Source organism: Hypomesus nipponensis, chromosome 19 (assembly GCF_054491055.1).
Source record: "Hypomesus nipponensis isolate SF chromosome 19, ASM5449105v1, whole genome shotgun sequence".
Lineage (NCBI taxonomy): Eukaryota > Metazoa > Chordata > Actinopteri > Osmeriformes > Osmeridae > Hypomesus > Hypomesus nipponensis.
In genome coordinates, this window is record NC_140379.1 from 13,287,463 (window position 1) to 13,310,873 (window position 23,411).

General features: G+C 47.2%; 1 protein-coding gene and 1 long non-coding RNA gene across 2 annotated transcripts in view; one reads left to right on the plus strand and one right to left on the minus strand.

Annotated features, from left to right (window-relative positions):
* LOC146247139 (uncharacterized) lies at positions 1 to 9,176 on the plus strand. Its single transcript, XR_014732310.1, has 3 exons — positions 1 to 108; positions 7,633 to 7,852; positions 8,012 to 9,176. It is a non-coding gene; the product is annotated as an uncharacterized LOC146247139 (long non-coding RNA).
* The window catches only part of mybpc3 (myosin binding protein C3), a 27,662-nt gene continuing 5,207 nt past the window's right edge, over positions 957 to 23,411 (minus strand). The window contains exons 9-35 of the mRNA XM_084682872.1: positions 22,415 to 22,474; positions 22,208 to 22,210; positions 21,155 to 21,178; positions 20,711 to 20,877; positions 20,347 to 20,479; positions 20,042 to 20,044; positions 19,706 to 19,830; positions 19,385 to 19,490; positions 17,353 to 17,519; positions 15,293 to 15,458; positions 14,920 to 15,026; positions 14,796 to 14,825; positions 14,371 to 14,510; positions 13,721 to 13,771; positions 12,764 to 12,923; positions 12,462 to 12,566; positions 12,108 to 12,296; positions 7,673 to 7,807; positions 6,837 to 7,004; positions 6,055 to 6,143; positions 4,873 to 5,068; positions 4,511 to 4,650; positions 3,419 to 3,578; positions 3,162 to 3,298; positions 2,730 to 2,916; positions 2,050 to 2,082; positions 957 to 1,366 (exon numbers count right to left, since the gene is read on the minus strand). Of these exons, the coding sequence (XP_084538998.1) occupies positions 1,335 to 1,366; positions 2,050 to 2,082; positions 2,730 to 2,916; positions 3,162 to 3,298; positions 3,419 to 3,578; positions 4,511 to 4,650; positions 4,873 to 5,068; positions 6,055 to 6,143; positions 6,837 to 7,004; positions 7,673 to 7,807; positions 12,108 to 12,296; positions 12,462 to 12,566; positions 12,764 to 12,923; positions 13,721 to 13,771; positions 14,371 to 14,510; positions 14,796 to 14,825; positions 14,920 to 15,026; positions 15,293 to 15,458; positions 17,353 to 17,519; positions 19,385 to 19,490; positions 19,706 to 19,830; positions 20,042 to 20,044; positions 20,347 to 20,479; positions 20,711 to 20,877; positions 21,155 to 21,178; positions 22,208 to 22,210; positions 22,415 to 22,474 (3,013 nt within the window). The 3' untranslated portion in view covers positions 957 to 1,334. The remainder of the gene's footprint in view (positions 1,367 to 2,049; positions 2,083 to 2,729; positions 2,917 to 3,161; positions 3,299 to 3,418; positions 3,579 to 4,510; positions 4,651 to 4,872; positions 5,069 to 6,054; positions 6,144 to 6,836; positions 7,005 to 7,672; positions 7,808 to 12,107; positions 12,297 to 12,461; positions 12,567 to 12,763; positions 12,924 to 13,720; positions 13,772 to 14,370; positions 14,511 to 14,795; positions 14,826 to 14,919; positions 15,027 to 15,292; positions 15,459 to 17,352; positions 17,520 to 19,384; positions 19,491 to 19,705; positions 19,831 to 20,041; positions 20,045 to 20,346; positions 20,480 to 20,710; positions 20,878 to 21,154; positions 21,179 to 22,207; positions 22,211 to 22,414; positions 22,475 to 23,411) is intronic.

Sequence of the window (23,411 nt, forward strand, 5' to 3'; positions counted from 1 at the left end):
TAAATGACCCCCAGCCCAGGGTCCAGCTTGCCATGTCTGCTGACTCCCCAGGCTGAGGTGAGGAGAGCTCTGACTGGGCCCAGGTGGAAAATAGCCCCCTGACTGGAGGTAAGGACAGTCGGGACATCTGAGGTTCTTCACTGTGTATATAGGTGCTGGTTTCAGTTTCAAAAACAGGCAGCACATTATATTTGAGAAATGGCACGCAATGGTGCAGATGGGCACATTCATGTTTCTATTTATTGTATTAAGAATACATGCTGGCCTGACACCCTCAGTGTGGCAGCACGTGCCACTGAGTATGTAAGGTTAGCAGATGACGGCCAGTTGCTCGTTTGCCGTCCTTAGGGACAGGCAATAATTCACCCAGGAACCCTCTCTTACACAGATCAATTCCCCTCCCAGACGCACATTGTGGCTAATGGGACATTCAGGCTATTCCAAGCATGACCACCCCTCTCTCTGCTCTGCGCACATTAAACACATACCTGCATCCTTCCTGGCCTTAGCTGGGCTTTGTTACATTAATACCAGCCTGCTGACAGCCTCTCTGCTATTCCCCCTAGCACTGGAGCTCCACAGGCATGCTGGGCTCTTTGTTGGCATGGTGTGTGTGTGGTTTTGTTGGCGTGCTGGGTGCGTTTGTTGGCATGCTGTGCGTTGTTGACCTCGGAGCGATCCTGTGGGCAGAGAGGGAAGTGCTGCTTCACCTGTGAATTCATCTCACCCAGTTCACATTCAGTCTGTGGCACATGTATCCACACGGAAAAAATAGTATACTTACAAAGTTTACGTACAAACATGCTTATATTAAAGGTGTGAGTAAGTACGTGAATATAAAACAATCTATATTTAAGTACACTTCCAATTGGGTAGAAAAAGATACATATTAATGTATTAACTTGGAACCATTTTTTATTCTACGATTGGAAAATGAAGGGATTACAATTCATATGTTGACAATTAAGATATGTATTTATTGATTTCATAAATAAGACAAAACCTCCACATTGTCTAGACAGAGAGCATAGTCAGACATGGACATTGGGATCTCCTCCACCTCTCCTGAGGAGTCTGTCAGTCTGAGTGTGAAACCCTGCTTCACATTCCTCCTGAAGGGGTTCATGTAATAAATAGAGATGACTGATGGAGCTAGGGTGACTGTATGGAGGTGAAAGGGAAGCTAACGGGGCTCAAGAGATGGTTGAGTTATTACATTACAGTTAAACAAACACATCTAAACACTTGGGTTTCCTAGGGTTGACCTCCCAGAGTCAGCCCTGTAAAGAGAGAGGACGTGTATGGTGTCTTCAATCAGCTCCTCTCCAAGCCTCTCACTTCTTAGGTTCCTCTTTGACGATTTGAGCTGTAAGGTAGGTAGACAGTGAGAGTCGTGCCAGGGAGGACAGTGAGACAAGTCATGTGTTCCCTTTACTGTGAGACTATGGTGATCTAGTCTCAAGTTTTACTGTAAAGTAAATCATGATATACTTTTTCATTCTGTATGAAAAGGTTATGAATACTTACACTGTGAAAATCTAATTATTTTATTTTAAGTGCACAAGCTTTTTACTAAAAAAGTATACAAATTGTAGTTTTTCTAAAGAGTTTCAAATGCTGTTCTAAATATGACATGCGCTTTATTCCCTTTGGTAATATCCCATCAGATGCTGAGTAAATGAGCAGGCAGAATAGCCTGCTGTGGTGTCGTTTAGAGCAGCAGAGAGTGCTGCAAGGTTGTTAGTGGGCCGGGCACTGTTTCTGCTAGAGAAGGGTGACTTCAACACATTCTGGTGATCGTTCATCAGAGCATTATAGCATGAAATATGTCCTCCAGGCAATGTCTGTAAAACACCTTTTGAAGGTGTCCCCTGTGGATGGTCAGCAGATGCAATCAATCAATCAATCACTCTAATGAAAAAATCTATCATGAACACTGTTGCATCTGAGGATGCTGTGTGGGGATGGTTTCTGCTTCTGCCTATCAACCACAGGGTCCCTTCTGAAGACAGTGTTACCTATGTTTATTCTTATGTTTGAGAGGCTTACCTTGGGCCACTGAGTGAACCTCGGGAGGAGGCGCTGAGGAGGACAAGGGGAGAGGTTTGACAAGACAGTGTGGTAGTGGGGAAGGAAGGATGAAAGGAAGGAAGGAAGAAAGAAAGGAAGTTTGGAAATAAGGTAGGAAGGAAGAAAAGTAGGAAGTGAGGAGGGAAGGAAATAAGGAGACACACTTCTGGAAGGATGGATCTTGGCACCAGGATCCATCCAGGACCATTGGAATGTACACTGGAATACATCTCAAGGTCCAATAGGTGGTTAGATAATGTGATAGGCACCTGCACATGAATGTCTGATGAGAACACATCTCAAAATGAGAGGCGGTGATTTTGATGGATTCCTCTACCCATGATGTCTGATATTAAAGGGCAAGTCCACACCACAAAATCAGTTCCTTCCATTTCAGGTCTGATGTCTAAATCATCATGTCTTTTTCATCAGGAATCAGAAGGAAACACACCCAATAAACATAAGTGTTACAAATATGAGTGGGGAGTGTTCATATATAAATGATATTTCCAGACATTCATATATGACTTCATATTTGATAGACACATATGCAGTAAGTGCTACTTACACGTTGAAAGGAAGATATCCGTGTCTTCATGTGGGCATACAGGTGTGTTTGACTGCGTGTGTGTGTGTGTGTATGCTTGTGTTATACTTACAGCGAACCTCCAGTTTACACTCCACAACGTCCTCTCCACTGTCGTTGACTGCCTTGCAGATGTAGACCCCTCCGTCGAAGGTGCAGGGCTTGCGTATCTCCAGCGTCAGCACTCCCTGTTTGCTGAACATGCGGTACTTGGCCTCATTAGAGATGTCCATCTTGTTTTTGTACCAGGTGACTTTGGGCTGAAGGGAGGTTAATGAAGCACATCCTTTTTTATGTCGGTCCCTCACTGTGTTTTATGTCTGACTGTATTTCTGGACAAAAAAAAGGGCCATTATCTCAAGACAGACATCGTCATCCCACGTGTGTTCTGCTTAACGTGTCTGCTGAATAACTCAGATGGAAATGGAAGCCCACGCTACACACACACACAGCCACACACAGCCGGAGGTCTTGTCTGCATGTGAGACAACAGCTCTGGGCTCACCTTTGGGATTCCCCTGACGGAGCAGCTGAGGGTGGCGTTGTACCCTGCGATGACGGAGCGGCTCACCAGAGGGTGGGTGAACTTGGGAGCCTCGGAGAAGTCGTGCTCCTTATAGGACGGGGGCTTGTACACGATACCTGGTTAACAGACACGTTCCCCTTCAGTCAGCTCAATGACCTCGGTGTAACGAGAGAGGGGGAGGGCGGGCGGGCGGGCATGTGTGAGGCTCAGGTGAGGCGTGTTGAAGACAGTCTCACCAGTCTTTTGGATGTAGGCGCTGTCCTTGGAGACGCAGGGGTCCGGGCTCAGACCCACCATGTTGATGGCATACGCTCGGAACACAAAATCGTTCCCCATGATGAGGTCCGACACCACACAGTTGGTCCTGCGGTACTGCTCATACACTGTGTACCACTCCTGGGAACCAGCCACAGGGTTGAGGAAACCACAGGTGAAAACACTGAGCAGACTAAACACCACAACTACAACCCAGTCAGGTAATACTGTCATATCATAATACCAGAGAGAAAGTGTTTATTGGGAATGTGGTTTGACACACAAACATATATCCCCACACATAAGTGCATACACACACATACACACACACACACACACACTCACCTACACTGCATATCTATAAATGTGAACTGAACACAATAACCCCCATCACTGTTATATTTAGCTAGCAGGGCATGTCTGATATTCAGTTGAGACGCATTGTTCCTGGTCACCTGATATCCTTGTATCTCCAGACTTTCCATTGTGAGATGAGGGGAAATTAATTAGGTCTTAGGACCACTCCAGTGAAACCTGAACAGGCACAGCAGACTTTTATTTAGCCGCTAACCTTGCAGCACTGGAGTACAATGGACCTGCGTCACCCCCTCAGGCAGCCATTTTGAGGCCAAGGCTAGGGGGCTAAGATTAGGACAGACATTGTGGCCTTCTCTGGAGAGACTGGGGGGGTCACATGGCTGAAAGGAAGCAGTAACAGGCCAAATTGTTTCAACATCTATAGAGCCTTGTCTTTCTTACCTATGTTTGACCCAGAATGCATCTCTCCTAATAGAGTATATCTAGCTGGCTGTGGTTCACAGTGTCACAAGTGAGACTAAAATATAATCTGGTGACCATGCCGTCCTGTCCTGTTCTCAGATAGTGGACATGCATTTCTCAATTATGGCAGTGTATCAGAGAGCTTATCTAACTTGCCTTGGCAGAGGCCATAATATGGTACCATGGAGATCCTAGCATAACTCACCTACAAAGAGCTCACCAAGGACAAAAACAGATCTTAACATTGTTTGCAAGCTAGTTTCTCTCACTCACTCACTCTCCCACTCTCTCACCATAGTCTTCTTGTCAGCCTTCTGAATGGTGTAGCCAATGATTTCACAGTTGCCATTGTCTTTGGGCGGTTTCCACTCCAGAGCAACGTTAAAGCCCCAAACATCCATGATCTTCAGAGCCTCTGGTGGCCCTGGAACATCTGTGGAGGAAAATGTAGAATGTAAAACAACAAACCTTAAGAAAATCAATGTTTCTATGTTGGTTGCCCTCTACATTGTGTGACTAAATTAGCCCCCCAAGTTATTTGTGAAATGATGCTAGTTGAACTCTCTACACTGCCCACACATGTTAACATACACACAGACACACATATTGCACACATACCAATTATTGTGTACATACGAACATAAATGATGCTCACCAACAATCTGGATGTTGACGCTGGCCGTGTCCTCGACATTTTCAATCTGCACCTGCAGGCTGTACTTCCCAGAATCCTTGCGATCGGACTTGCGTATGAAGAGGATGGTGTCAGTCTCGCTGTTTCTTACGCTCACCTGTTTGGGGTCCAGGGGCTCCCCCTCCTTGAACCAGGTCACCTTGGGCTTGGGCTTCCCCTAGATACAAGGGAACAGGCAGGTAGAGGGAACCAGAAGTATGTGGTTTAACACACTTACATACCAGAAAGAGATGGATTTCCGTGTCTTGAGCCTTCCCAGAGTCAGGCAAGTCAAATGACAAACTCAAAAAAAATGTGAATCTAATCCCTCAATGAGTGTTGTAATACTTGTTTTTTGGTGTATATCATCTCAATGTAGTGTGATTACTAAGGCTGGAATGTGACAGACATGCAGCTCAAGATGTGCTGCCCTCCTAGGTTTGCCCCAGTATTATTGTTTCAACACTTTATCATCACATGACCAGGGACTGTGTTGACAGCCATACGTCCCTAAACTAAAACATGTGACACAGGATCCGGGTGTATGTCCTGCTAATGGAGCATGTGAAAACAGGTCTGTGTGCCTAATGTGTAGAACAGTAGCCAGTTTGGCCCAGCACCAGACTAGCTGGCGTGTGGTTTTGGGTGGCTGGTTTTCAGCAGGCTAGCTAATCGAGCCATGTGGTCAGGATCATGTCAGTCCTCAGCCTGTCAATTCCATGTGTTGCCAGGAGACCATGACCAATCCTGACTGGATCTGTGTGTATTATTAGTCTCTGGGGAGAACCGGAGATCATGCTAACTTCTGTCAACAGATCGGAGCACAGCTCCAGTTTCAACACAGAATGAAGATGCGTGGTGTGATTAAGGTGTGGAGAGTAAAGGTTAGATAAATATGGGCCTGCCAAAGTCGGAGGAAATGAATGGTTTGTTAGTTGCCACCAATTTATCACTCCGTATAGGCTCATTATACACTAAGAGGAAATGCAATTACAGTCTTAATGGCTGTGACTAAACCTCTTTTCACCAGTGGACTGCCTGTAGTCTAATTCACTTGGGTTCAAAAACTATTTAGCGTCATATGGCTAACCCAGTACAATAGAACAATGAATCTATAGTGTAAATACAGAATACACCTCTCAACATTTGAAGATAGTCCCTCACCTGAAAGGGGATGACTAAGTTGATGGTCTCTCCAACTCTCTTGATCAGGGTCTGTCTGAGATTACGGGGGATCCAGATTTTGGGGCGTTCTGAGAGTTCAAACAACAAACACACAGCAAAATTACATGTATTTGAATTGAATGATTCAATGAATGAATTGAATCAATTCCACATTGGAGATGAGAGTAGGATTAATCTTGTGATTCAAGAATGAGATCACTCACCAGGACCTGTGTTGGTCAATAACTACTTTCAATGCTAATTTCATGATGGGCCCTTCACTTAGTGTAGCCTACTGACTCATGTTATAGGGTTAGCGTTCCTGTACATTGACCAACCGAACAGACTCTGTGGGGATGTCGTTGCTGAGGACTGTGAGCTGACAGGATCAAGTGTTCGTAAAGACTGCTGCCAATCCGACTCTTAACATGCTCTCGTCCTGTCAGCGAGAGGAAATGCTGGGGGTTGAGTGTTCATCTGAGGCCTCGAAATACACTCCCCTGCTAATCTGTGACATGCTGACGGAGACAACTGATGACCTTGTGAATGTATACGTGAGCATGTTTGTGTGTGTGTTCAAACATGATCTGTAACGAAGCCCCTTGTTCGCTCCCTACATGGTATCAGTGTACAGGCGATCATGGTTTGGGATTTCAGACTAAAGTGTTGGTAAAGTTCCCGGGGAACACACTGGGATGTATAGGGGTCAAAGAAATAGGGTCTGAAAAGTGCCTGAAAAGACAGAGAAAGAAAGTCAGCCATAGAACAGTGTGTCTGCTCACGCATGATCTCTCTGATGGTGACGGCCTGGGCCAGTGAGGCTGGGGCGCTGGGCCCCGCCATGTTGTAGGCTCTCACACGGAACTGCATCTTCTCCCCGGTAGGCAGGTCCCTGATGATGACGGACGTCCGCTCTGTCAGGCCATCAAACGCTGGGATCCACTCATCCGCTGTGGCAAGGGACCAGGGTCAGGGGTCATACAGTCAATTCTTCATTTTTGCCTACATTTGCACAAATGGATGTCTATATGGACATTATTTAGTTGGTATGTGGGTGTGTATCTCTTACATTAAACCTGGTGATAGACAAGCTGTACAGTGCCATAAGAAAGCTAATGATCCCCGCGCCCAGCCCAGCCCTGGGGAGCCTGCTGTTATCGTCACTGTGCTGACGGATCGTGGTTCAGAGCTCTGCAGACACCAGGGACCCCTCTGTCCTGTTTCTCTGACACTCAGTCTAGGCCTTGGTACTGCACATAATGGACCGGCAGCACACCATGATAACACTTAGTAATAATAATAACTGTGTGTGTGTGTGTGTGTTAGCATGTGTGTGGGGGGGCGAGGAGGCAGGGTCTGGAAGTATTTTAAAACATGCATAGCCTATCTGTGTTTTGTTCCAGGGTCTAAGCATCATTTTTTATTTGATTTACATACACTCCCAGTATATGTAGTATGCTCGTATGGCTCTAAAACCAAATCTATGTTTTGAGCAAAGCTATGACCACATTAAGCTTAGCATAAATAGACTGTACTGGGCCTCAGTACTAAAGCAGCTCCCATCCACCCCCCCTCCAGCCACCACAGGCCTCCGGGAGCTGAGCCCCCCTGCACTCACAGCCCTCCTTGCAGTACTCGACCCCATAGCCATCCAGCTCAGCCGAGCCCACACGGTCTGGAGTTCTCCACTTCAGCGAGATGGAGGTGTCACTGATGTCATCCACACACAGGCCAATCGGCTCGCTGGTGGGAGCTAGGCAGGAGAATGTAGAAATGGAGAAATATAGAGAGAGAGATGGTAAGAGAAAGATGGATGGGGGGGGGGGGGGGGTTGGGGAGAGGCAGCACAACAAAACAAAGAATTTACATAGTGCCCACAAACATCCTGTGTACTTTGTGTATATTCTGTATGTATTTGTGTGCATTATACATTCTACATGTGTTTTCTTTCATGAAGGAAAATGTTGCCAGTAAAGCTTCATTGAGGACATCAAGTTGACCTTGTCCCTGCACCACAGTAAAACCTACTGCAGCCCTTAACCCCAAGTCAGAGCGACAAACTGCCATCCTCAAAGACGGCGCATCAATAAGTCAGCCCTGCTCAGGCGTTTACAGTCTGTCTGGAGAAGGTGACACAACAGAGCCATACCAGCCATCTGCCACTCGGACTGTAAATCTGTTTTTTTTTTCGGGACAATACTGGCGCCCCGTACGACATACAACACAGAGTATTTTTACACTCCATTTCTGGAGGATTTACTGCTCGCTGTCACCGAGGTGCTGGCAGCAAAGGCCTGAGATCCAGACGCTGTTCCTACAGGTCGACGTCATGGAGAACACGAGCTACCAGCTGCAATACACAACCTCAGCCCTGTGTGTTCGTCTTCCATGCAAGACGAGACAGGAGCTGTCCAGATAGGTCAGCACTGACCTTGAGGGACTGGGACGGCTATCTGGGATCCATCAGTGTTGCTATGTTCCCCTCGCAGTGGCAGCGATAATCTGCCCTGCCTGTGTGTGTACTGGAACACTGAGGGGATGTAATTTAAGGTGGGTGGATAACATTTGGGCTGAGGGCTTTGGATGTAGACTCGACATCATGTGATTAGAGTTCTTAACAACCTCTGGTGCAGTGCCTCACGGGGGACTGTTTATGTTTACATTCTGTTTATGTTTACATTCTCCTATCTTAGACTGGAAATTGACTTGTGATTTTGTGGTGTCTTCTTTATAATGTTATAAAGTAATGGCTCAATTAATGAGTTCCCTCAGTCTCTCATGTCACAAAGGGCTAAAGTCCAACAAACACATATTTGGAATGAGCCACTATAAAGTTGAAAGACAGTAGGTTAAGAGTTACCAATGTGGCCTTGCCCCTGTAAATCCATGGTTCCCTGTCATAGGTCAACCATGCAAGAAGCAGACTTTATAGGGTCAGGGGCAAAGAGGGAGACTCCAGGCTCTAGGTGGGAATAACCAATTACAGCCCAGGATAGGAGGAGATGACCAATGGGAAGCTCAGAATTTCCACAGCACACTACTTCCTCGTAAAACTATTCTGCCTGACAACTGTAACAACATAGCAGAATTTGCTTGGAATAATCAATAAACCTTGAACAACATTTACTGGTCTGGTTGCTCTGGGAGGTTAGAGGTTAACTGCAGAGACATAAAGCTTCAGTGGCCTTGTGACCTCTCAGTGTCACACTGTACACAATAGTATCTATGAAACTAAATCATACCTCGACTTAAACAACATGATCTGAAAGCCAAGACTTTCCATCTCTGGTATCTTAAAATGATGCGTGCAGTTCCCCTTATCAACTATTCCCCTATCCATGCACAGCCTACAGTAATAGCATATCTCAGAGAACATTCCCAATATCCGAGAAGTTAGCCTAAGGAGTAAATATTCAATTCAACAGAAGCCTACTGCCAACAGGTTCGGGCTCAGGTGCGGGCTCAGGTGGGGGAGCAGGAGCCGGCTCTGCTGCTGGAGCAGCTCCATCTTCGGTGGGGGGGGCCCCCTCTGCCGGAGAGGCTTCCGCCGGTGGAGCTCCGTCCTCGGGTGGGGGAACGGGGGCGCCCTCTTCAGCTGGGGCTGGCTCGGCTGGAGCAGCTTCTGGTTCAACTACAGGTTCTGGTGCTGGTTCTGGTGCTGGTTCTGGTGCTGGTTCTGGTGCTGGTTCCGCTACTGGTTCAGGTGCTGGTTCCTCGGCTGGGGGTGGAGGGGAGGCTGCTGCCTCGGGCTCCTTGGCCTCCGCTGCCTCCCCCTCTGCTGGGGCGTCTGCTGGAGACTCCTCGGCAGCTGGCTTCTTTTCAGCCGTCTTTGGTAGCATGGGCTTGGTCATCCTGTCTGCTCACTGCGGGCTCAGGCAGTCCTGACAGAAGCTGGGATGTCACTGCACTCCCCTGGACTCTGTCTACCACACGCCTCGCTCTACCCTGTGCTCTCTCTCTCTCTCGCCTCTCTCCGTTTCTGTCTCTTTCTCTGTTGCTTTCTCTTTCTGCCTCTCTCTCTGCCTCTCTCTCTCTGTCCCTCTCTCTGTCTCCCGCCTCTGTCTGTCCTGCGTCAGTCTGGGCTCACCACGTTCAACAACAGCAGTGTCTGAGCAGTGGGCCCACAGAAGCACCTAGCCTCTCTGTGTTAAGCAGCTGGTCCCTGGCTGGCCGTGTGTTAACATGCCAGTATTTATAGCAGGAAGGATGCCATGGATAGTTTCCTAATCAGCCTTCTTCCAGGAGATGGCTCAGCTCAGACATCTGTGGGCCTGGGTAGACCCCTGAAAGGACTAGAGACAGAGCCCAACTGAACCTCTTGATTCCTTCAGACTCAAATTTCTGCAGTGAAGACATCTCAGGTCTTATTTTAGGAACCCAAATATCTCTCTCTCTCTCCCTCTTTCCCCCTTTTCTTTCTCTCCTCGTCTCTCCCTCCTACCCTCTCTCTCTATATTTCCCTCTATATATCTTGATCTCTCTCGCTCATCCCTAAGCACATCCATCGTGTATGATTACCAAATGTCAGACTAGCCATGCACTGCTGAGGTCTTACAGGTTTCTACAGATTCATACTGTACCACACTGCACATACATTCATGAACTAGATCACACCGCAATCTGTGCATAGTAAATATACATTTCACATTTTAGATTAAACACTTCAATATTGAAATGCATTGCACCATAAGTTATCAGTTCCGAATTAATCAGAGCTATTGTATGTGTTCACAGTCTTACAATTTATTTTTTTTACAAATTAAAAGAATCACATGACTTATTTCAGTATGTGGGTTTTATGATCACCAAAATGTGTGTATCACTTCTGGTAACTGGTAATAGTGATCAGTGCTATGCACTGGACTTCACCATATAGTCTGTCGAACAGTAGATCAATGTGTGTGTGTGTCTTGGTGTGTGTGTGCGCATGTGTGTGTTTGAACTCACGAAGGATCACAACAAACACGACCACGCTTCGGCTCGACCAAAGGCCAAACATGATCACATGACTCCCAGTCCCCTGGAGCGATCCAAACCAGACATCAGACAACACGATGACATGACGTCCCCTGATGATGTGAGGGCAGTCCCCTGGCAGGCTGAGAGGTCAAACCAGAATGCCCCCAGGTTCCCTGCCCCCCCCCGGAGGGCATTCCAAGAGGATAACCTCATCCATCACTGTCTCTACACTACAGCAATGTGCAGCAGTGGAGGAGAAAGACCTGCCTTCACAGGTCCTCTGTTTAACAAACAACATAAACACTAATCACAGCTGAACCAACTCTTCAATATACAGACCTCCAGAGAGTACCGAACACTAGACATCTCTTGTTCCTCACCTGGAACAGGTAGAATCTAAACCCTGCTCTTAAGCTACAAGATTCCATAGTCTCAAGATGCAGAACCCAGGTGTTAACACTTAACATTCTATAACACACACCGCCATGCTGAGCTTGTGTATCCAAAATGTGGTCACCACAGTTCAGTGAATAACATTCACATTCATATTACAATACATAAAACATACAATATTTCATATTTTCTTTATAAAAGCTGGGAGCCTTGATTTATCTCTGTGGATATTCAATCCTCAAATTCTCCGCCCACTTGTGACACCAGAGCACCTGTTTGCGTACACATGCAGGGACAGCGTATCAGTCCCGTCTATCTCAGAGAGATGACAGACAGAGACTGAGAGGAGCACATGGCACAGTGACAGCCACATTTACACTTACATTTGTACACATTCTTCATCTAGAAAAGGCTTTCATCCAAAGCAACGTCCAAATAGGAAGCACAGCAGATAATCCAGGACCAGAAATGCACAGTTCTGATAGTATTTCATGAGTTAGTGCCAAGGAACAGTCTGTATTTAAAGAACATGTTCTGAACCCTCTGTTTCAAAGTGTCATGCCCAGAGCTGTACTGTAAGTATCTATTGATGCCTCTACATGACTTCCTCATCCTGGTCCAGGAAATGTCTTCATTTAACAAGACAAAGTGCAACAATAGCATCATCTCAACTAGAATATTCTACATAGGGTGACACTCACCCACTGGTATGAAGGGCTGGGAGGCAGGGCTGTGACGGGACATGCCGATGGCGTTGACAGCGTAGACGCGCATCTCATAGGCCACGCCCTCGATCATCTTCTTGGCCTCAAAGGTGGTGTCGGCATAGGGGTCAAAGTTCAGCCTCATCCACCTGTAGCTCTTCTTCTTCTTCCTCTCCAGAACGTAGCCTGGCACGAGGAAAGAGGACTCAAGGATGATCTGATAGATCAGGCCTTCACTCTAAGACTTTACGCTGTTGTGTACCACTATATGACAGACTGTGGGAATATCATGGAGCTGTCAACTAGACATGCAATTGATCCATTTGATGCTACTGTATTGTATATGCTCACCAATGATTGGCTGGCCACCATCAAAAAGAGGGGGGTCCCATTGGACGACACAGGAGTCTTCTCCAACACTGAGGATTCTAGGAGCAGGGGGGGGATCAGGTACATCTGGATGGAAACAACATCAGACATTAATAGCAAAGTACAGACAAGCTCTCCAGCAAAGTTAACACATGTAGAGGCCTATGTAGTCTGGGAAATTTTACAGAACATAACCTGCATCATGGAACAGCAAGCTTTTCCCCACTTTTCATAAGCCTTTTACCTCACGTAAACTACAAACAATCGATGGGGCAAAATCTCACCAACAACTTTGACGTTGATGTCAGCAGTGTCCTCTCCTGCAGGGTTGCGTACGATGACGGAGTAGATACCCTCGTCCTGCCTCTCCGCTCCCTCCAGGGTGAACACACAGTGGCCCTTGGTGCTCTCCACGTGGACACGGCCCTGTCCGTCTGAGATCACCTGGACCAGAGAGGGACCAAAATCAGAGGCTCCATTTTGTTTACCCTGTGTGTGTGTTTGTGTGTTGTGTGTTTAAATGACGGTGGGGGAAAGGGAAAGTCAATGTCATTAAAGAATGACATTTCCTGGACCAGGGCGAGGAAGTCATGTAGAGGCATCAATAGATACTTACAGTACAGCCCTGGACATGTTTCTGCCATGACACTTTGAAACAGAGGGTTCAGAACATGCTCTTACCTGATGGACAGGGAGGCACAGGGATCACTACATGCCACCTTCACAGTAAGTTGCATCTAATGTTTAAGTTGTTCACTTAAACTACACTTCAATAGGTCTAAAGATGAACATGAAACAGAAACATCTAGAGTCCCAGACCCAGCATGCTGTCAACCCAGAACACCTGCTACCCTAAAACACCACCCCACCACCCCACAACAACCCCACCCCAATCAGAATGCCCCCCTTCTAGTGGGATTAAGAACTGTAAAGTGACGCTGAAGTCGACAGAGTTGCGACATGCTGCTGAGGAGGACAGACGCGGTGAAGGAGAAACACGGAGACAAGATGTGTTTAATGGCGAGCAGCGAGCGATGGTCCGGCGGGGAGGAGGTGGGGATGACATGGAGATGAAAACGAACGCATCCAACACACATACACAATGGAGATGTGGATGCAGAGGTGGGAACAGGACCCCTAGGCTGGAGACGCCCATGGAGACATCATGCACAAGGCGTGGGGGCGGGGAGGCAGTGTTTCAGAGGGTTGTGGGTGTGGCCACCCTCAGCGACCTCACTTACTTCCCCATCCTTCAGACTCCACGTGTGCTCAGGTGCTCCTGTCTCTCCTCCCTACAGTACGTGAGCAGAGCAAAGCAGTGAAGGCAACAGAGACGGGGCTTCTCAAACGTGGCAGTCAGGCCTCCTTTCGAACAGGGGAACATATTCAGCCTCTCCTCTGATTATTCCTCGCCAGTTATGATCTGGTCCCGTTTCCATGGTAAGATACTTTGTTCCTTCTCCTCTGTACCCTCTTCAAAAGTTTAACACCCACCTCCCCCCCCATCCACAGTTTGAAAAACACTGAACAACAGAAAAGGAGGCTACCGAGGGGGTCCAGGTCACCCCCAGTCGGAGGTCAACAGATCTTCACAAGTAAACGTCCTACCTCGTCAGGTGTGTCCAGACAGGCCCAGAACCTTATTGCTTAACGCTGGGTTACCGCTGGGTTACCACAACCAACACTGAGAAACCTCAGTTAGGGCATTAGTACACAGCCCACTGTGTTACTCATACTGTTACAGTGCTTAGTTACCAGCAACACTTTTCCAATGGAGATGTACGGAAGGTATGTGGACAGCCAGAAGAAAGTGTGGCTGCCAGCTTATGTGGAAGTCCTTACTTGTGCGTGCGTGCGAGTGAGTGTGTGTGCGTGCACGTGTGTGTTTTACCTTATCTGCTTTTGTCCAGATGACGGTGGGGGCTGGGTCTCCTGTGATGGGGACATCCAGCCTCAGCTTGTTCCCTGCCACCACCACGATGGTGGACTCGGCCGTGCGACCCATACAGTCCAGGTGGATCTTGGGAGGGTCTTCAGAGACACGCCAGCATTACAAACACAAGCATGACACAGAAAGGTTCAGAAACATTCATATCACAACTCTACTACTACTTATTACTTACTCCATGTATGACTGGACATTAACACAGATTAAGTCAATACGTTGTTAAGGAATATACACATTTTGATTTACTGGTCATTATGCATGATCTAACGTTAATTGATGTACCCCCATTGTAAAGTGTTACTCCTGAGTCTTTGACTTGCAATTTACTGATTTTCTGCAAAAAGAGGCTGGCTTGAGAAAAGACTTACCCTGACGAGGCACAAAGTCAATTTTGACCTCTGTGAGAGAAGAGAATATTGGATTGTGTTATCTACTTTCAATACAAGCCTGTCAAACTATAAATGTCCATGTCTAAAAGCATGCAAGTGTTACCTAGGAAGTTGAGTTTGGCTGAAAGGTTGAAAGCATAGCCCTCCGGGACGAACGTGTAATCTCCCTCATCTTCAGGTTTCACGTCGTCGATGGTCAGCTTGTGGATCCTGAGGAGACAGAAGCATTCTCACCAGGGCTGGCAGCAAGGCTAGCAGGGGTGGGCACCATGCAAACAGGAGCTCACATATATCTTCCTCTCTATCTTAGTCACAGCAAATTCCCCCCCCCCAAAAAAGTTTTTCTTTCGAATGATAATAATTATATAGGTTACTTTCTAGATTGCCCATTCATAGATAATCTCCAACAAAATCCTTAGTCTAGAATTATGCAGTTTCAAAGACACAGAACTGGATGTTACCAGAACCATCCTCACCTGCCAATGTGTGTGATGTGTGTCCGAGCATCAGCCTTCACCTCCACACCGTTCTTGTACCAGATCCCCTTCACATTCTCATCTGAGACCTCACACTTGAAGACGGCCTCATCCTTAGCCTTCACCGTGAGGTCAGCTATGCTCTGGTACACCTCTAGTTCCTTCTCTGCAGAGGTCAGAGGACAAAGGTCAGGATCTACAAACATGCCAGTGTCTCATATCGTAATATTAGATGTTGATGTCCTGTGTATGCAGAAAGTGAGAGTATGAAGTAAGTTCATTAGACAGCTAGGGTTGTGTGTTTCACATGGGTCTTAGATGCACTGGCATTACTGGAGCTTCAGATGGGAATGTTAAATCATCTAATCTAGACAGCACAGCAAAATGTTGGTTATCCAGGCTAATATCTGTCTATCAAACCAAATGATATGTATCTTAGTGAAAGGTATTTCCCAGACAACAGGAAGTCACAGCAGCTGAGAGAGATCACACAGTGCAATGCATAATGATCTGACTACAGACCACAGAGACCAATACCCCCATAGTGAAGGTTACGGGTCAGGGGATTAGCTGACAGGTGGGGGGGTAAAGGGGGTAAGGGCCGGGGGTAAGGGGGGTAAGGGCCAGGGTCTAGGGGGACAGAGGGAGCTTGGCTCGGTGAGGTGTTGATCCCATAGAAAGATTGGCAGATGCTAATTCTTGGCACATTTGCAGTTTCATTATAGGACCAGATAAACTCAGCTTGGCTGAGAACAGGCATACTAAACTCATCTACATACAACAGAACACAGCATTCACACACACACAGAGACAGACACAAACACACACACGTCCATTAATATATATATATATATGTACAAAGGTATAGATATTCATACAACAATGTTGAATTTCTACTTTTTAAACTGCACTCTCTGATGATAAACTCAAAATATATTACTGTTATAAGATGGATGAGAATGGGCCTGTTTAGATGTCAATATGGTATGATCGCTGAGATCTCAGCAGTGATGCTTTAGGACCATTGATGGTTGTGATTTCAGTCACATAATTGTTGAAATTAACAGCCTCATAGACGTTGTAATTTCATGGTTGTTTTCCTACGTTCATTAACTGCTTTTGAAAGGACGTCTTCCAACATTCCTATTTCGTTGCCTGTGGGTGGAAATTAATATTTTCATGAGCTTTGCCATGTGATGATTATCGTCCATATACATGGACTGTTGGGAAACATACATCTTATTATTTTACCTGTCGTTTTCTTCAAGACAGTTCTCCTACACAGTTAAACATCCATGTACAACATAGAACAAGCATTAACGCAACAGTACACAGGAGAGAGAGAGAGAGAGAGAGAGAGAGAGAGAGAGAGAGAGAGAGAGAGAGAGAGAGAGAGAGAGAGAGAGAGAGAGAGAGAGAGAGAGAGAGAGAGAGAGAGAGAGAGAGAGAGAGAGAGAGAGAGAGAGAGAGAGAGAGAGAGAGAGAGAGAGAGAGAGAGAGAGAGAGAGCGAGAGAGAGAGAGAGAGAGAGAGAGAGAGACAGACAATGAGGGTCACGTGTGCAGGCCTGTACCTTTCAGATAAAATATATGGGCCATGTCTTCTAACTTTAGCTGGCATTTGGACTTGTGTCTGCTCAGTAACCTTGGCAGGGTGGCGTGTAACGATGGCATGTTTCAAGGTTAGCCAGCTAGGAGTGACAGGGCCAGGAGAGAGAGGGCACTGGTGGTGGGCAAGGATGTGGATTGAGAATGTTTTGCTGCATTCTCCACCATAATGTGTGTTTGGCCCAGTGGTTTACTGGGGGTCTATGCAACTGTGTTTGTCCTTGGGAGTAAACACTGGGCTTTATATATGTACAGCATGTGTGAATATGTTGCTGCCAGACTTGTGAATGCTCTCCTGTTGTTCAGAGGAGAGTTGATGCGGAGGCATTCAAAGTCTGGGGTGTGACCCCCCAGAAGACGACCCCTAGAGGAGGTGGCGAGCCACTGCAGGTGGAGGCTCGCGGAACATGATAGGGAGTCTGACTTAAAGTGTCGGGCTGGATTTTGCACTTACCCTGCACCAAGAGTTCAGCCACAGACTCTCCTCCATTAGTTTTAACCCTGTAGATGCCACAGTCCTCCTTCGTGGCGTCATTAATGATGAGGACGTGTTTGCGCCCATCTTTCTTGAAGCGGTACTTGAAAGACTCATCCCTGGTGAGCTCCACGCCGTCCTTCTCCCTGGACACACAAATTGGTTAGGACGCCCACATAGCCCTTCAGTCAATGAGAGGTTTATAAACTATTTAAAATGCCATCTCTGAAGACAGTGCTTGTCTTACTGGTGAAGGGTTGTGGGGTGGCTATTGAAAGAGGTTTAATTTATATAAGGGGGCAGGGGGATGTCAAATTATTTTGTATTTTCAAAGGAGGGCTGACAGAAAAAGGTTGAGAAGCACTGCCAGATCCATGGATACAGCAACCAACTGACATATACTTGTGTGTCTGAAAACATCCTTTGTCACTCTTCTGGGAACATTATTTTGGTTGTGTGTCCCCAATAATTCATCATGACTCTCTGATTCAGATGAAGGACACATAGGTGTTGACAGGCTACTTTTCATGTTGCTGATAATTTACTGCCTGTCATTGTGATCACCAGACACTGCTGTCTGTGTAAGAGACAGTCTCAAAGGTCAGTGACTGTCTGCCTGCCTGCCTGCCTGCCTGCCTGCCTGCCTGCCTGCCTGCCTGCCTGCCTGCCTGCCTGCCTGCCTGCCTGCCTGCCTGCCTGCCTGCCTGCCTGCCTGCCTGCCTGCCTGCCTGCCTGCCTGCCTGCCTGCCTGCCTGCCTGCCTGCCTGCCTGCCTGCCTGCCTGCCTGCCTGCCTGCCTGCCTGCCTGCCTGCCTGCCTGCCTGCCTGCCTGCCTGCCTGCCTGCCTGCCTGCCTGCCTGCCTGCCTGCCTGCCTGCCTGCCTGCCTGCCTGCCTGCCTGCCTGCCTGCCTGCCTGCCTGCCTGCCTGCCTGCCTGCCTGCCTGCCTGCCTGCCTGCCTGCCTGCCTGCCTGCCTGCCTGCCTGCCTGCCTGCCTGCCTGCCTGCCTGCCTGCCTGCCTGCCTGCCTGCCTGCCTGCCTGCCTGCCTGCCTGCCTGCCTGCCTGCCTGCCTGCCTGCCTGCCTGCCTGCCTGCCTGCCTGCCTGCCTGCCTGCCTGCCTGCCTGCCTGCCTGCCTGCCTGCCTGCCTGCCTGCCTGCCTGCCTGCCTGCCTGCCTGCCTGCCTGCCTGCCTGCCTGCCTGCCTGCCTGCCTGCCTGCCTGCCTGCCTGCCTGCCTGCCTGCCTGCCTGCCTGCCTGCCTGCCTGCCTGCCTGCCTGCCTGCCTGCCTGCCTGCCTGCCTGCCTGCCTGCCTGCCTGCCTGCCTGCCTGCCTGCCTGCCTGCCTGCCTGCCTGCCTGCCTGCCTGCCTGCCTGCCTGCCTGCCTGCCTGCCTGCCTGCCTGCCTGCCTGCCTGCCTGCCTGCCTGCCTGCCTGCCTGCCTGCCTGCCTGCCTGCCTGCCTGCCTGCCTGCCTGCCTGCCTGCCTGCCTGCCTGCCTGCCTGCCTGCCTGCCTGCCTGCCTGCCTGCCTGCCTGCCTCCTTCCTTGTCTGCCTGCCTGCCCATGTGTCGATCTGCCAGGGGAGAACCAGGAGCAGAGCAGGCAGGAAGCCAGCCCTACAAAAGGCTTAAATGCCATCTACCGGACATGAGTGGAATGTACACTATGCAGCACAGATGGGAAAATAAACTTAGTCTCACTATAATCTACTTTACTCTAATCTAACTCAGTCTTAAATGTTGATATACATTAATCTAAGTCAACATACATAACCCAGTTTATAAATACACTGAAGTGCTGCTGCCACGTGTTGCTTCTCGCTAAACTGCAGTTTTTTGACCACATGTAACCTTTAGGGTCAATGCCACAGCCGACTGCTCTGTAAGGTCCTGTCTGGCATGGCCACCTTGCTGACCTCCTCTATACATACACACAGGACTTTTGACGATGAAGCTAAAAAGTTCTGGTTTGTGGGACTAGAGGAGGCGAGGAAGAGGGGAAGAGTGGAGGACTAACCATTTCACGAGGGCCCCCTCCTCCGACACCTCACACTCCAGCTCCACACGCTCCCCCTTCATCACCATCTGGTCCTCCAGGTTCTTCAGGATCAGGACCGGGGGCTCTGTGGGCCACAGACAGACAGCAAAGGTCAAGAATGTAAACAAAACAAAAACACAACAACAAAAAGTTACATAAAAACGGTTGTTGGATAACATGTAGCTATATTCTTAGAACGCAAACTAACGATCACTGCGCCGGAAATTCATGTCGGAATATAACAAAGAAAAGAGAGGGTGAAGAGAAGGGAGAAGGTGTGACGGCCCTGAGGCGATGCACCTTTAACAAAGAGCTCCGTGGTGCACTTCTCCTCTCCCACCACACAGGTGTAGGCCGCGTCGTCAGCCAGGGAGCAGTGGTTGATCGTGAGGTAGCGCTTGTTACCAATGCTCTCGAAGATGTATCTGGGCAAGAATGACACATTCTGTTCACTGACAAGTGAAGTCACCGGTTTAAGATGTCACTCGAGTCACTGGTTTAACTGTTCAAATGAAGCCACACAGGCTCAGTGAGACTACAGGTCATCCTACAGGTCATAGTTTCAGTATGACCTGCCTGAGATAGCAAGTGGAAACCTACAGTGTCAGTATTCTTAACGAGTGGAGAAAGACCTACTTGCTGGAGGTCAGGCGTGGTCAGACCATCCATTTGTTCAGCACAGAAAGAGAGGAGGAAAGTTGATGTAAGCATTACATTAGTTTTATTTTTGTGTTTTTACTTTTTGTATTATTGTATCTTATTTTAAGAGGCTGGTTTGTATGGAACATACAGTGACAAGTGACATTTTATATTAACTTGCCACAAAAATTTACATTTCCAGGACAAGATTAGTATACTGTATTGTTTGGAAACTTTTAATAAACAGTCAGTTCACTTAGATAAGCACAATCATAGATCCTTCCCCCTTCTCCATAGTTTACCTCCCGGTTGGCTGAATCTCCTGTCCGTTCTTGAGCCATTTCACCTCTACATCAGGATTGGCTACCTCGATTTCCAGTTTAATCTTATGACCCTTCTCTACTTGGTAGGCAGGATCCAGCTTCCTCAGGAAAGCTGAGTTGCAACCAAACAAAGAAACAATCACTTAGTGAACATCACATGCCGCGAAACTGCAATACAGATCAGTGGAATAACAGAGTACTCATCTCTTGGCACAAGATGCACTCAAGAAGCCATTTGAGTTACAGCATTACTTAACAAAAGGTAAGTTAACACATGACTATTTAGTTCCAGTCTCCACACATGCACACAGGGCCAAACACACTGTGAACTAAAGTGTCAGACCTTCACTCTTCTTCTCCTCCTTCTTCTTCATCTTCTTCAGCCTCTTCAGCATGCCCCTCAGGTCAGTGATGCCATGCTGGAAGGCGATCTTCTCGTACTCAGAGGCCGGGGCTTTCTGCAGGATGTCCCACACGTCCACATCAGGATCTGCATTCACGTGGATGGCCCTGGCAATAACAAGATAAACAACTGCGTCAACAACTCAACTAAGTAAAAAAAAAACATAAACAACAACGTATGTTATCTATGTAAACAAACAAATTGGACAGTAAACCAAACCGGTGGCATTTATTCAAAAATAATCAGTCTTACACTCCAGTGTTTGCAAAGCTGTCTCCAGTATTCTGATATTCCGCTCACATTTCACCTGATAATCTTCTAATAATCACACAGCAGGTGATTGCAGTGTTAAGCACAGGAAGTTGAGATCTGGGAGTTTCTTACCGGGTCGAGGCTTTTAAGAAACTGCTGCACTCATTCAGACACAGCACCCCAGAGACAGGCACAGCATGGAGCAGACCAGACAGGTTAGTGAACACAGCAACAGTCCTTTACAAAGCATTTCATTATGAAACACACCAACAGATCCATACGGTTCACAAGCACTCGCACACCACACCACGTAAAGAAACCAAGAATAAAATGAGTCAAATACACGTACAAACAATGCAATGTAAAGTATAATTGATGCAATGTTCCATAGTCATAGTTGTTGATGTAACTGAGCACCACTTGATACAGATAACTGTAAAAAAAAATCTGGAATCATTATTTTTTATAATTTTAATTTTGAAAAATTGTTGTATTGCTAGATACTTTTTTAGAAGCAGTTACACCTCTGTCAGCATACAAGATTTGTCTAAATAATTGGCATATAAAAATTTGTGCTAAAAATAATCAAGCTAAAAATATGAGCAAACAAATGTGGCAAACAATTTTCCAGAAAGGGCCTAGGGTAGGGGTGAGGAGCCTCAAGAGAGAATGTGCCCCAGCAGAGAACTATACGTCAACATGTGACAACCAAGCAAATATTTGAGATGGCATCCCATACAGTCACCACTGAGGGATGTGTAACAGTGTCTATGGGTGATTGGGCAGGAACATGACTGTGTAACTGACTGGACAGGGACTGGACAGAACAAAGACTGAGTTACATTACCTATATGACCAACCATGGATTCAGCCTAGATTGTGATAATAAAGGTGCAGATTCAGGTGCTGGCTATCAATATCAATTTCCTGTTTAGTTAGATGGGATCTTGTTCTATGGTGGTAGTTAGCAGGTGGAGTGACAGCGCACCCTACAGGAGTGGAGGGAGGAATCTGGCTAGGGCATAAAGGGAGTGGGGGTAGGGGTTGATGCATCCTAAAATTGGTCCTTGTTCAGCATGCAGTGTGGTGTTAGTTATTCACCAGGGTCAGGGTGCAGTGTAAACTCAGATCTGGTTAGTGGTGGAGGAGCAGAAAAACTTTTATCATGCTGATGTCTGCACTTACTCTCTGCAAAGAGAGAGAGAGAGAAAGAGGAAGTGAGAGAGAGAGATAGAGAGCAATGGGGGCAGGAAAGGGAGAGAAAAAAATAGTTAGGCTATGTGAGATGAAGAAAATACATTTTTCAAGCTTTAAATCGTCCAAGAAGAATTCAGTGATTCCATATAATTACAAACAAACTGATACTAATATTTTATTTCTTTTTTAACTCACCTCTTCTTGAGCAGGGCACTGAAGTCTAGCTCGCCTGTGTCATCACCTCCATCTATGCTACTGTAGAAACATCAGCACACAACACAATGTCAACCCCCACAACTCACACTTCTTCCTTCTAAAGCCATGTTATGACTCATGTCTTTTCTTGGCGGTGACATTTATGATACAGCCTTTGAGTCAGGAAAATCTGATCTCGATTCAAAGACAAAATTAGCTGGATGGAAAGTCAGTAGATGGTTGAACGAATGAACGAATGAACAAATGAGTGAATGAATGAATGCATTAGTGCAGTATAGATAAACTGACAAATGAACAGACATATAGAAGCAGATGACTGTGTGGAAAGGTAATGCTCGCCCTGTGTTTGGGTCAGGAGGCGCGCAAATGAAAAAAACAGCAACAACCAAGCACCCAAGGTGAACAACGGCATTGTACCACAATCACCCCTCCGGAACCTTCTCACCACAACAATCACATTAGGAGTGGGGACATCAAGGCAAGGACAGAGTCGCGGGTTCTCGTACAATAAGAGGCACAGCGCGTGTTTATCTCCTGTCTGTGATGTCGGGGGCCAGCGGGGGATTAGACAGGGGTGTTGTGGTTTATGTGGTCGAGTTACAACGTTCCACCATGAGTTCTTCCTCTGTCACGTCCCATAAGGCTCAGCCTGGATGTCTTAACACATCCTGCGTTTCTCAATACACTCAAACCAGGGACACAGTGAAAAACCTCACTCAGCCGGGTGTCTGTTTGTGCAGCTGCCTGCGCTGTTTAGATAGAGAGACCTAGAGGTAGATCAGAGAGAGGCTTTGAAGGACATTAGAAAGTACTGCACTGCTAAGCTTGGCTTGTTAACCTCATTCATTGTACCACAGCACCTTCAGTCAATGTTGACGCAACATCAGTCCTCAGAGCGGTCACATCCATCGAGGATGACCCCTGTGTATGTTGGGTTTAACTTCTCTTAAAGGATTTGTTTGGTCAAATCCTCTCT